The sequence below is a fragment of the Phascolarctos cinereus genome, unplaced genomic scaffold (genome assembly GCF_003287225.1).
Source record: "Phascolarctos cinereus isolate Bilbo 61053 unplaced genomic scaffold, phaCin_HiC Scaffold_5;HRSCAF=322, whole genome shotgun sequence".
In the NCBI taxonomy this organism is placed as follows: domain Eukaryota; kingdom Metazoa; phylum Chordata; class Mammalia; order Diprotodontia; family Phascolarctidae; genus Phascolarctos; species Phascolarctos cinereus.
In genome coordinates, this window is record NW_027555958.1 from 280,097,594 (window position 1) to 280,112,831 (window position 15,238).

General features: G+C 40.3%; 2 protein-coding genes across 3 annotated transcripts; one reads left to right on the plus strand and one right to left on the minus strand.

The window, feature by feature from the left end:
• Positions 1-2,775: 2,775 nt before the first annotated feature.
• LOC144457729 (uncharacterized) lies at positions 2,776-3,397 on the minus strand. Its single transcript, XM_078155888.1, has 2 exons — positions 3,185-3,397; positions 2,776-3,078 (listed from the first exon to the last, which is right to left on the minus strand). The coding sequence occupies exons 1-2, from the start codon at positions 3,394-3,396 to the stop codon at positions 2,940-2,942; spliced, it is 351 nt and encodes a 116-aa protein (XP_078012014.1). The 5' UTR covers position 3,397; the 3' UTR covers positions 2,776-2,939.
• A 168-nt stretch (positions 3,398-3,565) lies between these two features.
• On the plus strand, positions 3,566-14,715 carry KCNJ2 (potassium inwardly rectifying channel subfamily J member 2). Of its 2 annotated transcripts, XM_021002540.2 has the most exons (3): positions 3,566-3,761; positions 6,178-6,478; positions 9,303-14,715. In XM_021002540.2, the coding sequence occupies exon 3, from the start codon at positions 9,518-9,520 to the stop codon at positions 10,799-10,801; it is 1,284 nt and encodes a 427-aa protein (XP_020858199.1). In that variant the 5' UTR covers positions 3,566-3,761; positions 6,178-6,478; positions 9,303-9,517; the 3' UTR covers positions 10,802-14,715. The 2 variants fall into 2 exon arrangements, with proteins under 2 accessions (XP_020858199.1, XP_020858197.1); XM_021002538.2 differs by lacking the exon at positions 6,178-6,478.
• Positions 14,716-15,238: the final 523 nt, after the last annotated feature.

The window sequence follows — 15,238 nt, forward strand, 5'->3', positions numbered from 1 at the left end:
TATTAATGTGGTACACCAGGTATTCCAGACCCTAATATAGTACCATGGAGTTATACATTTCATGACTGGTTTTTTTCATTCTGTATCCTCATAGCTGAGACTAGATAGAAGGAGTTAGCTTTCACCTAGTAAGGATATCTGTATACTCTTATAGTTTCTCTGCTTAGGATTCTTGATTTTTTTTTTCATTCTTCCACATTTAGGTGAATAAAACCTAAAGAGGTCCTATTTCCTAAAATCACCAATGTCCACCACTATATTATGATATAATATTGACTGGTATAGACAGGGCCATGGCGGCCGAGGCTAGAGATGGGATCATAACATGAGTCATAATGATCATAATGATCAGTTTTGAACATTCTTAGTTAAATTTTTGCAATACTTTAGATGGGAAGAACCTAGTTGGGGGGGGAACCTGCGGCCTCAAGGCCACATGTGGTCCCACATGTTCCCCACCTCTAATAGATGATTCCAGATTTTGTCCATAATAGGCTACTGACATTTACTTTCTCATAATCTAAATGGGAAGCTCAGAGGCTTTTTGAATTCTTTGGGTTTTGGAGAATCCACATTCTCAATTTTGCTGACCATATTTATTGAGTCACTCCCAAATCTGCCATTTTTGAGTTACACCTGGAAAAAATTATAGCCCTGAGAAATCTAAAGCAGTTGGTCAAGCAATCTCTCTCACTAGGTCCCTGTGATCCGATGGGGCCTATGTTTCTGGATGTTTCTGTCATAAAGATCAGCTGAGGTGGAACATTTGGCACTTACCAACTACTGGGCTATTAGAACTATAAGGTCTCTGAGGTAGTCACTTATATCAGTTTAGAAAAGCAGTTACTGGCCTGTTACTGGGCCCTATTACTACTGAATGGATAACACAAGGTTTTATCATGACCCTGTGTCCTGATTTCTTCATTATAAGCTGAGTGATGAAAGATATTCCCTGTTACAAGATGGAAAAAGCAATTTCCTTAAGAGGAAAGTGAGTATTCAAAATCACATTTGCCTGAGTCCCTTGAGTTTTAGTACCTTTCATTGGCAAGAGGTGGCTGAGAACTCAAATTATAGCTCATCTGTTTTGCCTCCTACCCTATCTCAAGGATAAGACTTACATATTGCGGAACGTCATTTTGCCTGCTTCATGGATTTTGCCTGCTCCACCTGTTTTTAGCGAGGTATGTACAACTGGACTTAGTTCAGTAATCTTTCCTAAGCTTCCATGGTCCTGAAAAATCCTCCAAGTGGGCCAGCCTGCAAATTGCATCTGATATCAGCCTCACTTCTGAGATTATGCTTTTTAAAGGACTTTTGGTTTTGTAATTAATTTTTTTCATTATTTGTATTGAGTTTCACCTCTAATGTTGCCTATGCTAGGTTTCTTTCTGAGATGAGAGTTATTTTAAAGCATTTTAAGTAGTGGAAGTTTTCCTGGAGGATTTTTGGGACCTTGCCACTAAGAGGTGGGATGTGGTAAGAACATTTTTTTTCTTTTTCTTTTATATTGGCTGGGGGTGGTTTCCTTTAAGAATGTAAGAAGGACATCCTCTGGACTTGGTTGGTCTGGAGGACTAGGGATATAAAAAGTTCTGTAGCAGAATTTCCTCTACCCTATACGGGGATACCTTTATGACCTGGCGATATCATTTCTGTGGTGAATGTGGAATAATAGCATTTTATCAACTAGGAATTGTATTCTTTTTCACCTTATTCTAGGTAAAGGTTTTTTTTTTAATTTTCTGTCTGCCAGTGCTGCATTTTCCAGTTTCAAATCTTTATCCCTGGATTGGCTTCAGCTAAGCTTGGCTGAGAATACTTCTTGCATGTGGTATTATTCATATATGGTAGCCATTAATGCGTTCTCATGTAAGGCCAGTAGAGTAACTGACAGGTTGCAGAGTTTTGAGTGAGTTCCTTCAATGCATAATCTAAGCAAAAGGAAGGGGTGGAAAGTCTTGTTAGAATATAAAGTGTTCCCTGCCTATATCATATAATTATAGATTAAATATCTAGCACGGGACTAGGAAGGGGAGCAGAAGGGACAGAGCAGAACCAGGTATGTCTATGAAAAACATCTACAGATGCCATCAGCAACTTCTGTAGGCTGTGTAAAGGTATGACAGTGTGCAGAACAGAGGGGTGGGGGTTAGTCAGGCTCGGTTACAGGCACTAAGATCTTTTCCTTTGAATCTAACCGTTTTTGTTTCCCACACTACACAGATATGCTAGCTATGCCATCCAGGGTGGGTACTTGCTTGGAATAGCACTGCTAGAAAACTGGATGAGGCCTAGGTAGATTTAAATAATATGCACCCCAGGGGCGACTGACCTCTGAAGACAATATAATATCCACCCTGAATGGGAAGTAAAAAATCCTAAATGCTTTACTTCCTTTTCTTTTCAGTCCTACTTACGGCACAAATGTACCAGGTACCCAAGGAAAGTCCTGGGTGCAAGTGGTGTCACATGGGAAGGAAAACTGTAATTGAAAGAAAAACTAGCCACTGAAAGAAAACTAGTCCTTGAAAGAACCTACCACACCGTCTCTTGTTTGGCACAGGGAAAAGGGCCTTGGGAATGGTGACTCAGCGGAGGGAGCTCTGAGCTTTTGTATAGATCCCAGATTCAGGAGAATATTATGAAAATTCCGTTTTGGCAACAACCCAGGACGGGGGCGGGGGGGGGAGGAAAAGTAGGGAGTAAAGACAGGGAGAGGCAGAGGCAGAGACAAACTGACGTGAGGACAAGCAGTTAAACCATTCAGAGGTCTCTAAATCAAGATTCTTTGCAAGTTAAATAGAGACGAATAAATTGTCAGCAAGTGAGCTATGACACTTAAAGTTATGCAGATACGTGTGCAAATGAATTCCCCAAGTGAGTTCTTTTTTTTCAAGTCCTTTCTCTTCTTTTCATTTTCTCTCCCCTTTCGCCACCTACCCTTTTCCTACATCGGAGCTGTTGTCGGGGTGCCGGACGGAGGGGAAGGGAGAAAAGGAACCAGGATTGCAATCTTCCCCCAGCGAAACCAGCCCTTTGCTGGCTTGATCGAGGATCGCGGAGAGAGTCACAGTCCTGGGAGGAAAAAGAAAGTGTGGACGCTGGGAGGAGTGGAAAGCTTGACCCCCAAACCCGCTGGAGCCAAGGCAAGCTTTAACAGTGTGCTTGCCTCTTTTCCCACCTGCTGCAGTCCCTCCCTGCCCAGGCTCTAAGGCTTCCAAGCCACTTCCTTCCCCGAGAGCCTCCGGACTTCGCTCCAGCTCCACTCTTCCAATCCAGCTCAAGGGGCCTGGGCAGGACGAGCTCCAGGAACCGCCAGGGCCACTCTGTCACTGCCACCACAGAAGCAGCAGGTTCTCGGGTACTGGCAGAGGCAGCAGTGGCCGGGAGCATCTTCCCCCTCCCTTTTCCTCCACTCCCTTCCCCTCCCCCCTCCCTCTAACCCTCCCCCCCACCCCCTCATCCTCCTAGGGCCGGCTCCTGAAATTCTTTGCTGCTATTGGTGGGCATAAGATTGGTGGGGCGGGGCCAACCCAGGCCGGTATCACATGGAAAGCCTCAAAAGAGCTGAGTATATTGCAGAGCCCATAAGAACCCTGGGCCAGTGTAGCAGCAGCCGTCACCTCCGCTAGCAGACTGTGCCTTTGAGAATTTGGGATTGCATTTTGCTCACTCGCTCTTAAAAAACCACTGGATCTTACATGCCTCTCCTTTCCCCACTTCCACTTTATGTCCCCATGCTCCTGAGCCAGCAACAGGTAAGGGCTACTGTGTATTTTCTTCCTCCCTTCCCTCTTGCAGTATGTCTCTCCTGGGGGAGCAGATCTGAGCAGTCCGCCTATTCTCCTTTTCTCGGCCCCTCTGCTTACAGAGGTCTGCAACTGTCATTCCGGCGTGGTGCTCCCCCACGCGCCGGAATCCCATATCATGCCTGTAATGCCTGTAGTTTGTGTGTGCCCAGGAACATCCCCAGAGCTAAAAATACAGACATGCTTGGAACAGTTGAGTAATAAAAACAGATTTCTCTGCAGCATCTGTTTGTGCTCATAACTTCCACTGCACCAGCTGTAGAGAGATACCGAGTTGGGAGCAGGGGGTGAGTGTGTGTGTGTGTGTGTGTGTGTGTGTGTGTGTGTGTGTGTGTGTGTGTGTGTGTCCTCTCTAAGGAAGAGGGGGACCAGGGAATTGATCCCAAACCTTAATAGTTCTATCGTTCAGTCTTTGGCGTGTTATTTCTTTATTTATTTTCCTAGTAGTTTCTATCGTAGCTTAGAGAAGTCTCTGAGCAGAGTGAGCTTTCCAAAGTTGCTTTGGTGGATGGATAGGAAAGTGGGAGTCCAGCTTTCGTTGAACTTAAACCTGAAAAAAAGCCCATTAAACTTTCCTCTGTCACAAATTGCCTTTCAGTCTCCTATGCAATGTAAACTATTCTTATTAATATTGATAATGCATCATTTGGCAGCAGTGTAGAATCAGGGAAGGACATTGTGGTGGAATGACTGTTCTGAGGAAAGATTGCATCATAACTCTGGTTTATCATGACGATTTAAAAAAAAAAAAGGAGAAATAGGAAATAGCAGGCTTTTTATGATTTCCCATTTCAGTAGTGTGTTAACCAGCTTATCTCTGGCTGAAAATTTACACAGATTTCCAGAAAACTCAATTTACCTGTTGTGTAAATGATGAGGCTAGCCTAGTGTTATCTGAAAACCTTTTTTGCTTATGCAAAGAATGCATGTCTCTTGCATCCTTTATTATTATTTTTTCTTCCACATCTCTAATCAACAGGCTGTCAGGCTTCCTCTAGCTAACTATTGTGTTATGCATTCTGTACCTTACCTTTATACTTGTTTGCTTTTCCATCCTAACTGCCAACATTTCAACATCACCCACTCCACACTCCCATGAGTATTTAATTTATTTTACCATCATCTAGAAAAGTTGATGCTTCAAAGAAGCAAGGTGTTATTCCAGAGCTAGAGGTATTTATGTTTGGAGGGGGGAAGGGTGGTGAAAGGAGGTGATGAATTTTCCCTAGCTTCATTTTATTTTTTTATACTACATTGACTTTTCTTCCTTCCTTCCTTTTTTTTTTTTGTACAAGCTGGTGTCCATCAAGAGTCTATTCTGAACATTTGTTAAGATGGATTTTTATTTTGAAAAAGTTTTAAGCCTGTCTAGAAGCACAGGTCATATATAAAGCTGATGAACAACTTTTCAACAGCAATAAGACTGGCTGAAGTTCATCATACCTTTACCTGAGCAGATTATTTAATGTTTTAAATATTTTAACAAAGTAGATGTTTTAATGCTAACTGGGTATATCGGTTTCATTCCATGGGCTTATATTGGCTACATATACATATGTCAGAATTGTTCAGATAATTTTCAAATTGAGAAATGCCTACCCAGGATTTCCTCGTCTTCCCCTTCCTCCTCCTCCTCTTCTGTTTACAGAGCTCTGAAGAGGTTGCCTTGCTAGCACTTGTGCTCACATAGCAACATGTGCCCTGAGCATACTCAGGGCTGGTCTATATGGCGTCAGCTGGGGAATATCTGCTCTAAACGCTCATTAGCAGCTCTCCCTTACAGCCCAGTACACTTATCATTCCCTCCTTTAAATGAGAAATTCTTGCATACTGTATTTCTGACTTTTTCACTAAGAATCATTACCATATGAGGAAAATCAGTGGGTCCTTTGAAATGTCTTTTTCTATTCTGATAAACTGATAGACTCCTATCTCCAATTTTTGCAATGGGGGAATTATTCCAAAGTTCTTTTATTTGCCTCTTCTCCCCTGTTTCACCCTCCACAGATTTCATATGTCTCATCTCCACATCTACCTAAAATTAAAATGTAGAGGGTTTTTTTTTTCCTATGCCTTACACTTAATTTTGTCTCAAGCCTATAAATAGATTTGACGTGAACAATGCCACATGTAGTCACTCAGTTTCCCAGTGCAGCTTTCTGCTTTGCTTATTATGGACTGGGATAAAATGATGGGCTGATGCTAGAATCCCAGAAACCTCCTTGACAGGAAAGAGATTTTATGGTTTGAGAGTTCATTAAATAGAGTAATGATGCCATTGAGTTCTAGAGATCAAGGAGATCAGTGGGATTTCTGTTGTGTTCACCTCATCTCACCTCACATCCCTTCTCTTTTTTTTCCCCAGAAGTTCATTTAAATTTGTGCCTGATTATTCATGGTTATTAAGCCTTATCTCATGAAGTTTTTCATCAGCTGCATGTTTCCTGTTAGATCTTGTTTCGGGTGTTCTGGTCACCCCATAATACCCAGGCAAACTGGCAGGCATGTCTGTCTCTACAGTAAAATATGAAGATAGTTATATCAAACTCCAACATATGTCCTAAAGTATCATAATGTAATCAATTCCAAGAAGCCATCTATATCTACATACATGACCGAAGCTTAGGAACATCTTCTTTAGGTGTTGAAGGATACAATTTCCCAAAGTAAGTGTTTTTATTTTGTTTTGTTTTTTTGCTTCCAAGTCTGAAACATCTGAAGTTGTAACATTTTTAATGGATGCTTTGCATATGGAACAAATTCTACCAGTGGAAATAGAACAATAATAGTCACTCAGTGCAAGCTCTTTTCAGGGGTCTAAATACAGAAAGCTATTCATAGGAAGCGGGTATTGTGTGCTTTGAGGAATTCAAACAAATGTCCCAGGGTTAAGCTTTCTGGAGGGTCCCATGTCAGAGTCGGTGGATTTCCTATGGTTGGTTAGGGAAGGGGAGGAGAGGGTGTATGGGGAAGGGTTAACCTGGAAATAGCACAGGAGCAAGGAAGTAAACTAAGGAGGCTATCTAGTCATGTTACATATTTCTCTTTCTGAAGTTCCGTATGTCTCTCTTGATGCACTTTTGAGCCAGCCACGTAACTTGGAAATTACTGTGGAAAAACATTCCCGTGCTGTAAAGGATTCTATACCCTCAGGAATGGGGGAATGTATTCTTTTGTCCAAAGAGAAAACTTCACCCAGAAGTAGACAAAATATTGAAGCAGGTGGAAGGCTAGTATGCAAATCCTTTTCATAAAGTAACTTGAAGCCCCACTCAAATTGGGCATCATTTAGGTGTCAAAAGCTGCCAAAAAATGTAACACGCATTGGAATTTTCTCAGATGACTAATCTCAGGAAATATGTGTTAGGGCACATTCTTGCATAATAATTTGGGAGAAGGAACAAGGGAGACAGAAAAGTATAATAAAGCATGTATGCATGTATTTAGGGGAAAGATAACCTTGTCTTCATTTTTAAAATGAATGCAAATAAAATAATAACAAAAATAAGGACTTACTTTTATGAATTGTGATCTAAGCAGTTAAAGTAGTATCTTATATATTAGCAGGTAGCATTGTGTGTAGTTAGAAGAAAAAATTTTTTTTTTAAATCTGGGCCCTCTCATCAGAAGATTGATGTATTTGTGTTCAGGACAATGGATGTTTATTTTAGCATTTTAAGGTTTGCAAAATGCCTTAATGTACTCTATCCCATGCACCAAACTACCTTAAGTATAAAAGACTAATTTGACTATAATAAAATCAAATAAAATAAACACCCCAGCCAGTGTATTTCCGGCACCAAATAAAGTTAATATGATTGTTCCAATGATTCTGAAAAGGAAAATATCTTGGATTATCAGGTTTCAGGTAATTTATCAAAGAGAAATATAGGTGACATGTAGTTGAGATGAAACATGGAAGTCAGTTGCTTTTATCTAGGGGAGAATAACATAGAAGGTAGAAGCTGTTTGATTATAATATTAAATAAAGCTGAGTGGCTTCTCCATAGGAACAGATAGCAAACAACAGCACTTTAGGAGAAAGAATCATTAATGATCTACCATGGCTAACTTTTTTTCTGTGTGGGAGAACACCAAGTTGGAGCAACACGAAATGAGCTCATGCTCCAGCACCACAGTGTTGAACTCCAAGCTTTTTGTTGCAAATGGCAGCTCCATCTCAGGAGAAACTCAAAACTCCTATTGCTAGGCAACAGAATCACTCCTTACCCCCTAGAGCAAATTGCCTGTCAGTCAGAATCAGTTGTACCATAGAATTCTTATCTGGCCTTTCTGGATGTTGGCTGTTGAGTGATCTAAGCAAGCCTAAACTACTAATGAAAAAAATGGCATCTAGTGAGATGAAATGAATAGAAGGCTAGCTTCCAAGTTAGGCATATCTCTCTATTTTGATACATATTGGCTTTGTGACCTTGGGCAAGTCATTTAACTCCTTAATGCCTCTAGGCAGCACTTTAAGAATGTAAGTTACAGAAAATGTGCTTACTTGCACTGGTAGGGGCAGTTTTCTCTCAGAGGAGGAAGCCGTTTAGGTAAATTAAATCACAGGTCTAGCCCATATCACTATCATCAGTTTTGTTTGCCCATTTATACAAAATGGACTTTTGTTTTTTAAGTTCAGCTAGATGATAACTGATCTTTTTTTTTTTTATTCCCTTATTGGATCCACAATTCCATTGTTACTCTAGGCACTGAAGTCTAAAGTGGAGAGGGTGCTGGCCTTAAATTCAGGGAGACCTGGGTTCACTTCCTGCTAAGAATACTTATTAGCTGTGTCATCCTATGAAAGTCACTAACCTCTATTAACCTCAGTTTCCTCATTAGGAGGATGATAATCTACCTCATTATCAGCCTTATTATGGAAATCAAAAGTGATGATGTATGTAAAGCAATTTACAATTTACAAAGTGCTATGTAAACATCGACTACTACTACTACTATTTTGTACACATATGATGTTACCTAAATATCTTTTAGTTTCTTTTTAATGAACTTTTAGCCTTACATCAAACTTCCCAGGTTGGTAGGTGGAATAAATTAGAATACTACATCAAGGGAAGGAGCAAACAGGGTAAAATGAGGCACAGCAATGGGAAATTGCTTACTCAAGATCCTTGACTGTGCCCGGAGTCTCAAGTTCTAATTAGAAGACTTTGTAACTAATCACTAGTCCATGTTTACAGTTTCATGCATCAAAATTTAGCAAGGCATGAGAGAGATAATCAGAGGGACCAAATACTAAGGGGCAAAAGAAGAGAGAACAACATGACAAATTTGCATTGCATCCTAAGGTAACTTCATTATTTTATGTTAAAACTTTTTCAGGAAATATAAAAACAACTGATCTTTGACAGGAGCTACACTTGACAAGATTATGCATAGTTCTTTATTTTCTAATTCACAATCTCTCTCTCTCTCTCTCTCTCTCTCTCTCTCTCTCTCTCTCTCTCTCTCTCTCTCTTTTTGCAGAGCATATTCTCCGGATGCCAGATAAGTTTCTAAGGTAACATCTGCATGTCAGTAGACAGTCCTTGGTAGACCCAAGGCACCTGGAGACTTCCATCTCTACCATTTTTTTGCGTGTGTGTGTTCTTCCTTAGCATTCAAAACTGTTTCTCCAAAGGGTTCTGCAGAAACTCAGACTGTTTTCTAAAGCAGAATCACCTCAGTCCACAGCAGAAGCGATGGGCAGTGTGCGAACCAACCGCTATAGCATTGTCTCTTCAGAAGAAGATGGCATGAAACTGGCCACCATGGCAGTTGCAAATGGCTTTGGGAATGGCAAGAGTAAGGTCCATACTCGACAGCAGTGCCGGAGCCGCTTTGTCAAGAAAGATGGTCACTGCAATGTCCAGTTCATTAATGTGGGTGAGAAGGGACAGAGGTACCTGGCAGACATCTTTACCACATGTGTGGACATACGTTGGCGGTGGATGCTGGTCATCTTCTGTCTGGCTTTTGTTCTCTCGTGGCTGTTCTTTGGCTGTGTGTTTTGGTTGATAGCACTACTTCATGGGGACTTGGATGCACCTGATAACAACAAAGCATGTGTATCTCAGGTCAGCAGTTTTACTGCTGCCTTTCTTTTTTCCATTGAAACTCAGACAACAATAGGCTATGGCTTCCGGTGTGTCACTGATGAATGCCCCATTGCTGTTTTCATGGTAGTGTTCCAGTCCATCGTGGGTTGCATCATTGATGCATTTATCATTGGTGCAGTCATGGCTAAGATGGCAAAGCCAAAAAAGAGGAATGAGACTCTTGTCTTCAGCCACAATGCTGTGGTCGCCATGAGGGATGGAAAACTGTGCTTAATGTGGCGAGTAGGGAACCTCCGGAAAAGCCACTTGGTGGAAGCTCACGTACGAGCACAGCTCCTCAAATCCAGAATTACATCTGAAGGAGAATACATCCCACTCGATCAAATAGACATCAATGTGGGCTTTGACAGTGGAATCGACCGTATATTTCTAGTCTCTCCAATTACAATAGTCCATGAAATAGATGAAGACAGTCCTCTATATGACTTGAATAAACAGGACATGGACAATGCAGACTTTGAAATTGTTGTAATACTAGAAGGGATGGTAGAAGCCACTGCTATGACAACACAGTGTCGTAGCTCTTATTTGGCAAATGAAATACTTTGGGGTCACCGCTATGAGCCTGTCCTCTTTGAGGAGAAACATTACTACAAAGTGGACTATTCGAGATTTCACAAAACATATGAAGTGCCCAACACACCTCTTTGTAGTGCCAGAGACTTAGCAGAAAAGAAATACATTCTCTCAAATGCTAATTCCTTTTGCTATGAGAATGAGGTTGCACTCACAAGCAAAGAAGAAGATGACAGTGAAAACGGTGTGCCTGAGAGCACTAGCACAGACACACCCCCTGACATAGACCATCACAACCAGGCTGGGGTGCCCCTAGAGCCCAGACCACTAAGGCGAGAATCAGAGATATGACTAACTGGCTTCTCTTTCAGGATGTGACTTTAAAACACAGTCTGTTGTTGGTCAAAGGCACATTAGGCTGAAACTTGGCCCAAACAGTTTGCAGATGATGGTACTGGTGAAGAGATATATCAAGGCAAGCAGCCGCAGGGGATGGAGGCTGGTATTAGGGTTTCAAAGGGAAGATTGCAGAGTTGGAGCATTAATATAAAGCACTAACATGTCTACGCATGATCAGATGGCACATATATGTTGTAGAATAAATTATTATTTTTGAGATAAAACTTGAACTTGCAGGCAAGTGTTGGTAGGGTTTGCAACTTTTCCAGAATACTTCTCTAGGGAACAAGAATGTTTTTAATGGCATAACAAAGGCAAGACTCTGCCTTAATTTTTTTGGAAAAAAAAAGCTGCTGCTAACTACATGAACAAAAATTATATTTTTGTTGTAGTGTAGTTTTTATTTTATATAATTTAAAAATCAGTGTTGGAACTTTGGTGAAAGCTCATGATACTCTTCAAAGTGGCAAATACTTGGCTAGCAGATGCCAAACCAAGAGCCGGAACTTTTGAGGCCAGTAGTTTTTTTCTCTAGAATGGATTTTTCTCTCCCTGGTTACATAAGGGGCATTATGTAACGCAAGCCAAACGGTAGCTTCCAAGGATCTCTTCTCCATGATTTTTAATGAGTTATCTCAAATTGTAAGTTAAACTACCTAAAACAGAATACCAAAGATAATGCATAATTTTGCACAGTTGAGCTTACTTTCAAAAGGAAAACTAAAAGTCAACAACAACAACAATAACAACGAAAAACAGACTGCTTAGGAAAAACAAAACAGGAACTTAACATCTTGAGCCTCAGTAGACTGGAACTGCCCCATCATTTTGCACCTTATTCAGAAGACAGAGCATGAGACATAGAGCCTAGGAAAGTGCAACATTTCCCCCCTTCATGCAACTCCGTTATTTTTAGGGGGGAAGGAAAAAGGAAGTGAAATTTCAAAAGATACACAGAGGGGAAAAAAATGACACAAACCAACATCTGTTCTCTGCTTGCTAGGTAACATCAAGCAAGGCTGCTTCAGAAGGTCAAGTGGGTTGTTTTGTTTTAGGTTGGGGTTATTTTGCACATTCCGAAACTGCTTCTAAGAGGTAGTGTCCTGGTCTAGCTGAGTCTGCATTCTGAAAACTGAGCCATCCAGCAGGAAAAAGAGGCCATGACTGAACCCCCTTGACTGTCATTCCAGTTCCAGTTACACTCAAGCCAGGCTCAAACAAGGCACCGAGCCGCACCCTGAGGGTCACTCTCTCTTCCTAAGGGCATCTGGGAAGGGCTGTACATGTCACACAGGACTGTAAATGACAGGAAGGTAAAGCAGGGGAAGGTGTGGATGTGCCACTCTGATGCAGCACAGGAAGAAGAGGGGAAAGGTTGTTTTATTTATTATTATTATTATTGTTATTATTATTATTTTTGGCCAAGGGAAGGGTGACAAAATGTAATCATTTTCTAGGGTCAAAAGAAAAAAACATTTAAACAATAAGCAAAATAAGGAGTGAAGGGGATAATTCTGTCAAAGAGTTGTTTTCTCCTTCATTTTTGCATACTCAGTTGAGTGCACACTCAGTGTTGGTCATTGTCTCCCATGGAGCCCTAAAGCATATATACATATATATTTTTAAATGATATGCTGGTTTCTCTGAAGGCTATTCTTTTGCCTTACTTGCTTTAAAACCTCCTGCCATACTAGCTCTATAAAGAGACTTAGATGTTGCTTAGAAATCCCTCATCTGAGTCCTATGGTTACTGACTTCCCCCTACCCCACGAACCCCATCTTAATCTAAGTCTCCAAGTCAGCTCTTATGGTATTAGATCACTGTATGCCATTAAAAAAATAGCTTGTTCTAATGTCATAGTTTTTGTAAATGGACATCTGTGATGATCTCTGATCGTTGAACATCCCTACCTGAAGGAAATGCCTGCAGCAGCCTGTGGCATCTGCCACCTCCATGGTTCTGAAACTGGGGAAAGAGTTGCATTGAAGAGCAAATCTGGATAAGAAAGAGGATGGAAGATACAGCAGAGGGAGGTATATATAGGGAAGAGAGGCTTTTAAAAAGGAGAGGGAGATCAGTAGGGCTTAGGAATTGAGGGCACAAGGAAAGAACAGAAAAACGGATGGTCCTTGACAACGAAGGCAAATGATTTTTTTAAGTGCTGCTATATATGGGAACGTCCTTGCAAAGTATGACAGCAACCAAACCAAAGAGTGTTCAGTGACATGTAAAACAAGTGAAAACACCATTGGGAAGTGGATAGGTTCAGTGGAGGTTATTTTCCTCCTTACCCCCCCCCCCCAATACACAGAGCCATGACTTAAGAGATTTGAGATAGATGAAAGGGGTGGAGGAGTAAGGATGGATGCTGGCATATTTAACTTTATTTCTAAAAGAAAAACAAATTAAAATTTCTGCTGCACAGGTTTGGGGTTTCCTTTTTTTCACAAAAATTTTTTTGCAGAAAATACATTTTTAAAGTGTACATTTTATACAGTTTATCAGATATTTTCATATTTAAAGCCAAATGTAAATAGACGTCTGTAAAGAATAAAAATGCCATAGGAAGTATAAATTTCAGTGCAACAAATTTTGTTAGCTAGTACCTATATGCTGCTGGTTAGCATGGTTTTAGCAAATATCCCAAAACCTCATAGGGCTCTTAATGCTATGGGCTTCTGTTATTTATTTAAGCATGGACTTTTAATTTGAAAATATTTTCTAGTTACAGGCATTTTAAACAAGCTTTCAGATGGCTAATTTGTCAACAGTGGAGACTTAGACAATGCACTGCTCTCCTTGCTGGATTTGTTTGTTTTCCTTTTCTTTTTTTCTTTGCTTTGAACCCTTTGTACTTACTAACTGGATGTTAGATGTTTCCTTACAGAACTTGCAAATCTGACACTTGGGTGCAGGTGGGAGCCACTGTGAAAGTGACAAATATAAATCTTAGAGCCTTCCCGGTTCCTTAAGTGTGGCTTCTCTATTTGCAAGCACAACTACCGTTGGCCTTACTTAGAATTGTTCCTCCTGATACTGCTTTCACCCCTTTCCAAGATGGTATGGTTCAGAGACTTGGACGGGAATTTTTTCCCCTGGGTTTCTTGTTATATATTTATATTTTTGTTAATGGGGGAAGAGAAGACTCAGACATAATGACTATATTTTGCTAAGTGAGACAAGAAGTTTTCTATCCTTCGAAGAGAATACTTGAATGAGACATTTTAACAATGTCATAAAAATAACACTGCAGCCATTTCCAAATTCTGAAGTTATTTTCCCCCCTTATCTCATCCTTGGTTATTATTCACTACCACCTCCACCTCTACCACCTCCACCACCTCCACCACCTCCACCTCCTCCTCCTTCTCTTCATCTGATTAGAAAGTACTGATGCTTGTTCTGCTTAATTTCATCTACTCACTTCCTGCAATTTATCAGATTAATTCCATTAATCACCCCCTCTCCCCCTACTAAAGAAAGACAGGATCTGCTAAGTTTTCTTGGATTAAGTTCTGGTTTTCATGTTAAAATTAGAAGGTAAAAAACAGAAATTCTATATTGTAGAATCTTTCAGACTCTCACTGGTTGTTCTCTTATTAAAGATAAAGAGTGTTACATGATGCCCACCACTCCTTTACCAACTAGATCTATTTTCCTATAACTGGCTTTCAGCTCTGGCAAGATGAACAATCTAGCATTTGACAATCGTTGTACATTACTATGTTCCTGTTTGCCATCTTTTTTTTTTTGTATCAAAGTCTTCCTATTGTACTGCACAAATCATGGATTGTACATATTTTTATATATTATGTCTTATTTTATTATTTCTAAATAAAAATCCAAAATATTTTAAAAAAACATATCTTAAGGATTTTTGCATTTCCTTTAAAGAAAAAAAAAATACAGTACTAATGAATGGACAATAACTATGACACAATGCAAAATCTACCACATAATGGGACATAATCCCTGAAGCCTAGAATGAATGGGTGAATTGAAATGTAAAGAAGAGGCAGGTGCAGCACAATAGCAAATTAGCCTAATCTAATATAAAAGGAGGTCTTTACCTTCCTCATAGTCTAGTGCCAAAAAAATAAAACTAAAGAACATTGCTCAGGTGATGTGGGCAGGAGGGTGGTGCTTTGCATACAAGGATGAAAGCAGCTTGGAAGGATTTTGGAAGCTTTTACAGCAAGGTACTTTTTTCCCTTTCTAAGTATTCTATTTTTAGGGGAAGCATGATTTTTGTGAACAGAGAGCTGGTCTCAGAGGCAAGGAGACCTCAGATACAGTTTTTCCTCTGATACATACTGGCTTTATGACCCTGGGAAAGTTAATGCACCAGAAGAATTCTCCTCCAAAAGGTAAGATTTGAGCTGCGTCTT

What these genes read in the sequence shown, in the direction of transcription:
- LOC144457729 (XM_078155888.1), bottom strand. Translation starts at nt 3,396, where the DNA reads ATGCTCCCGGCCACTGCTGCCTCTGCCAGTACCCGAGAACCTGCTGCT. An exon ending in GCAGGGAGGGACTGCAGCAG is followed by an intron (nt 3,079 to 3,184) that starts GTGGGAAAAGAG and finishes TTTTCCTCCCAG; the next exon opens with GACTGTGACTCTCTCCGCGA.
- KCNJ2 (XM_021002540.2), top strand. Translation starts at nt 9,518, where the DNA reads ATGGGCAGTGTGCGAACCAACCGCTATAGCATTGTCTCTTCAGAAGAA.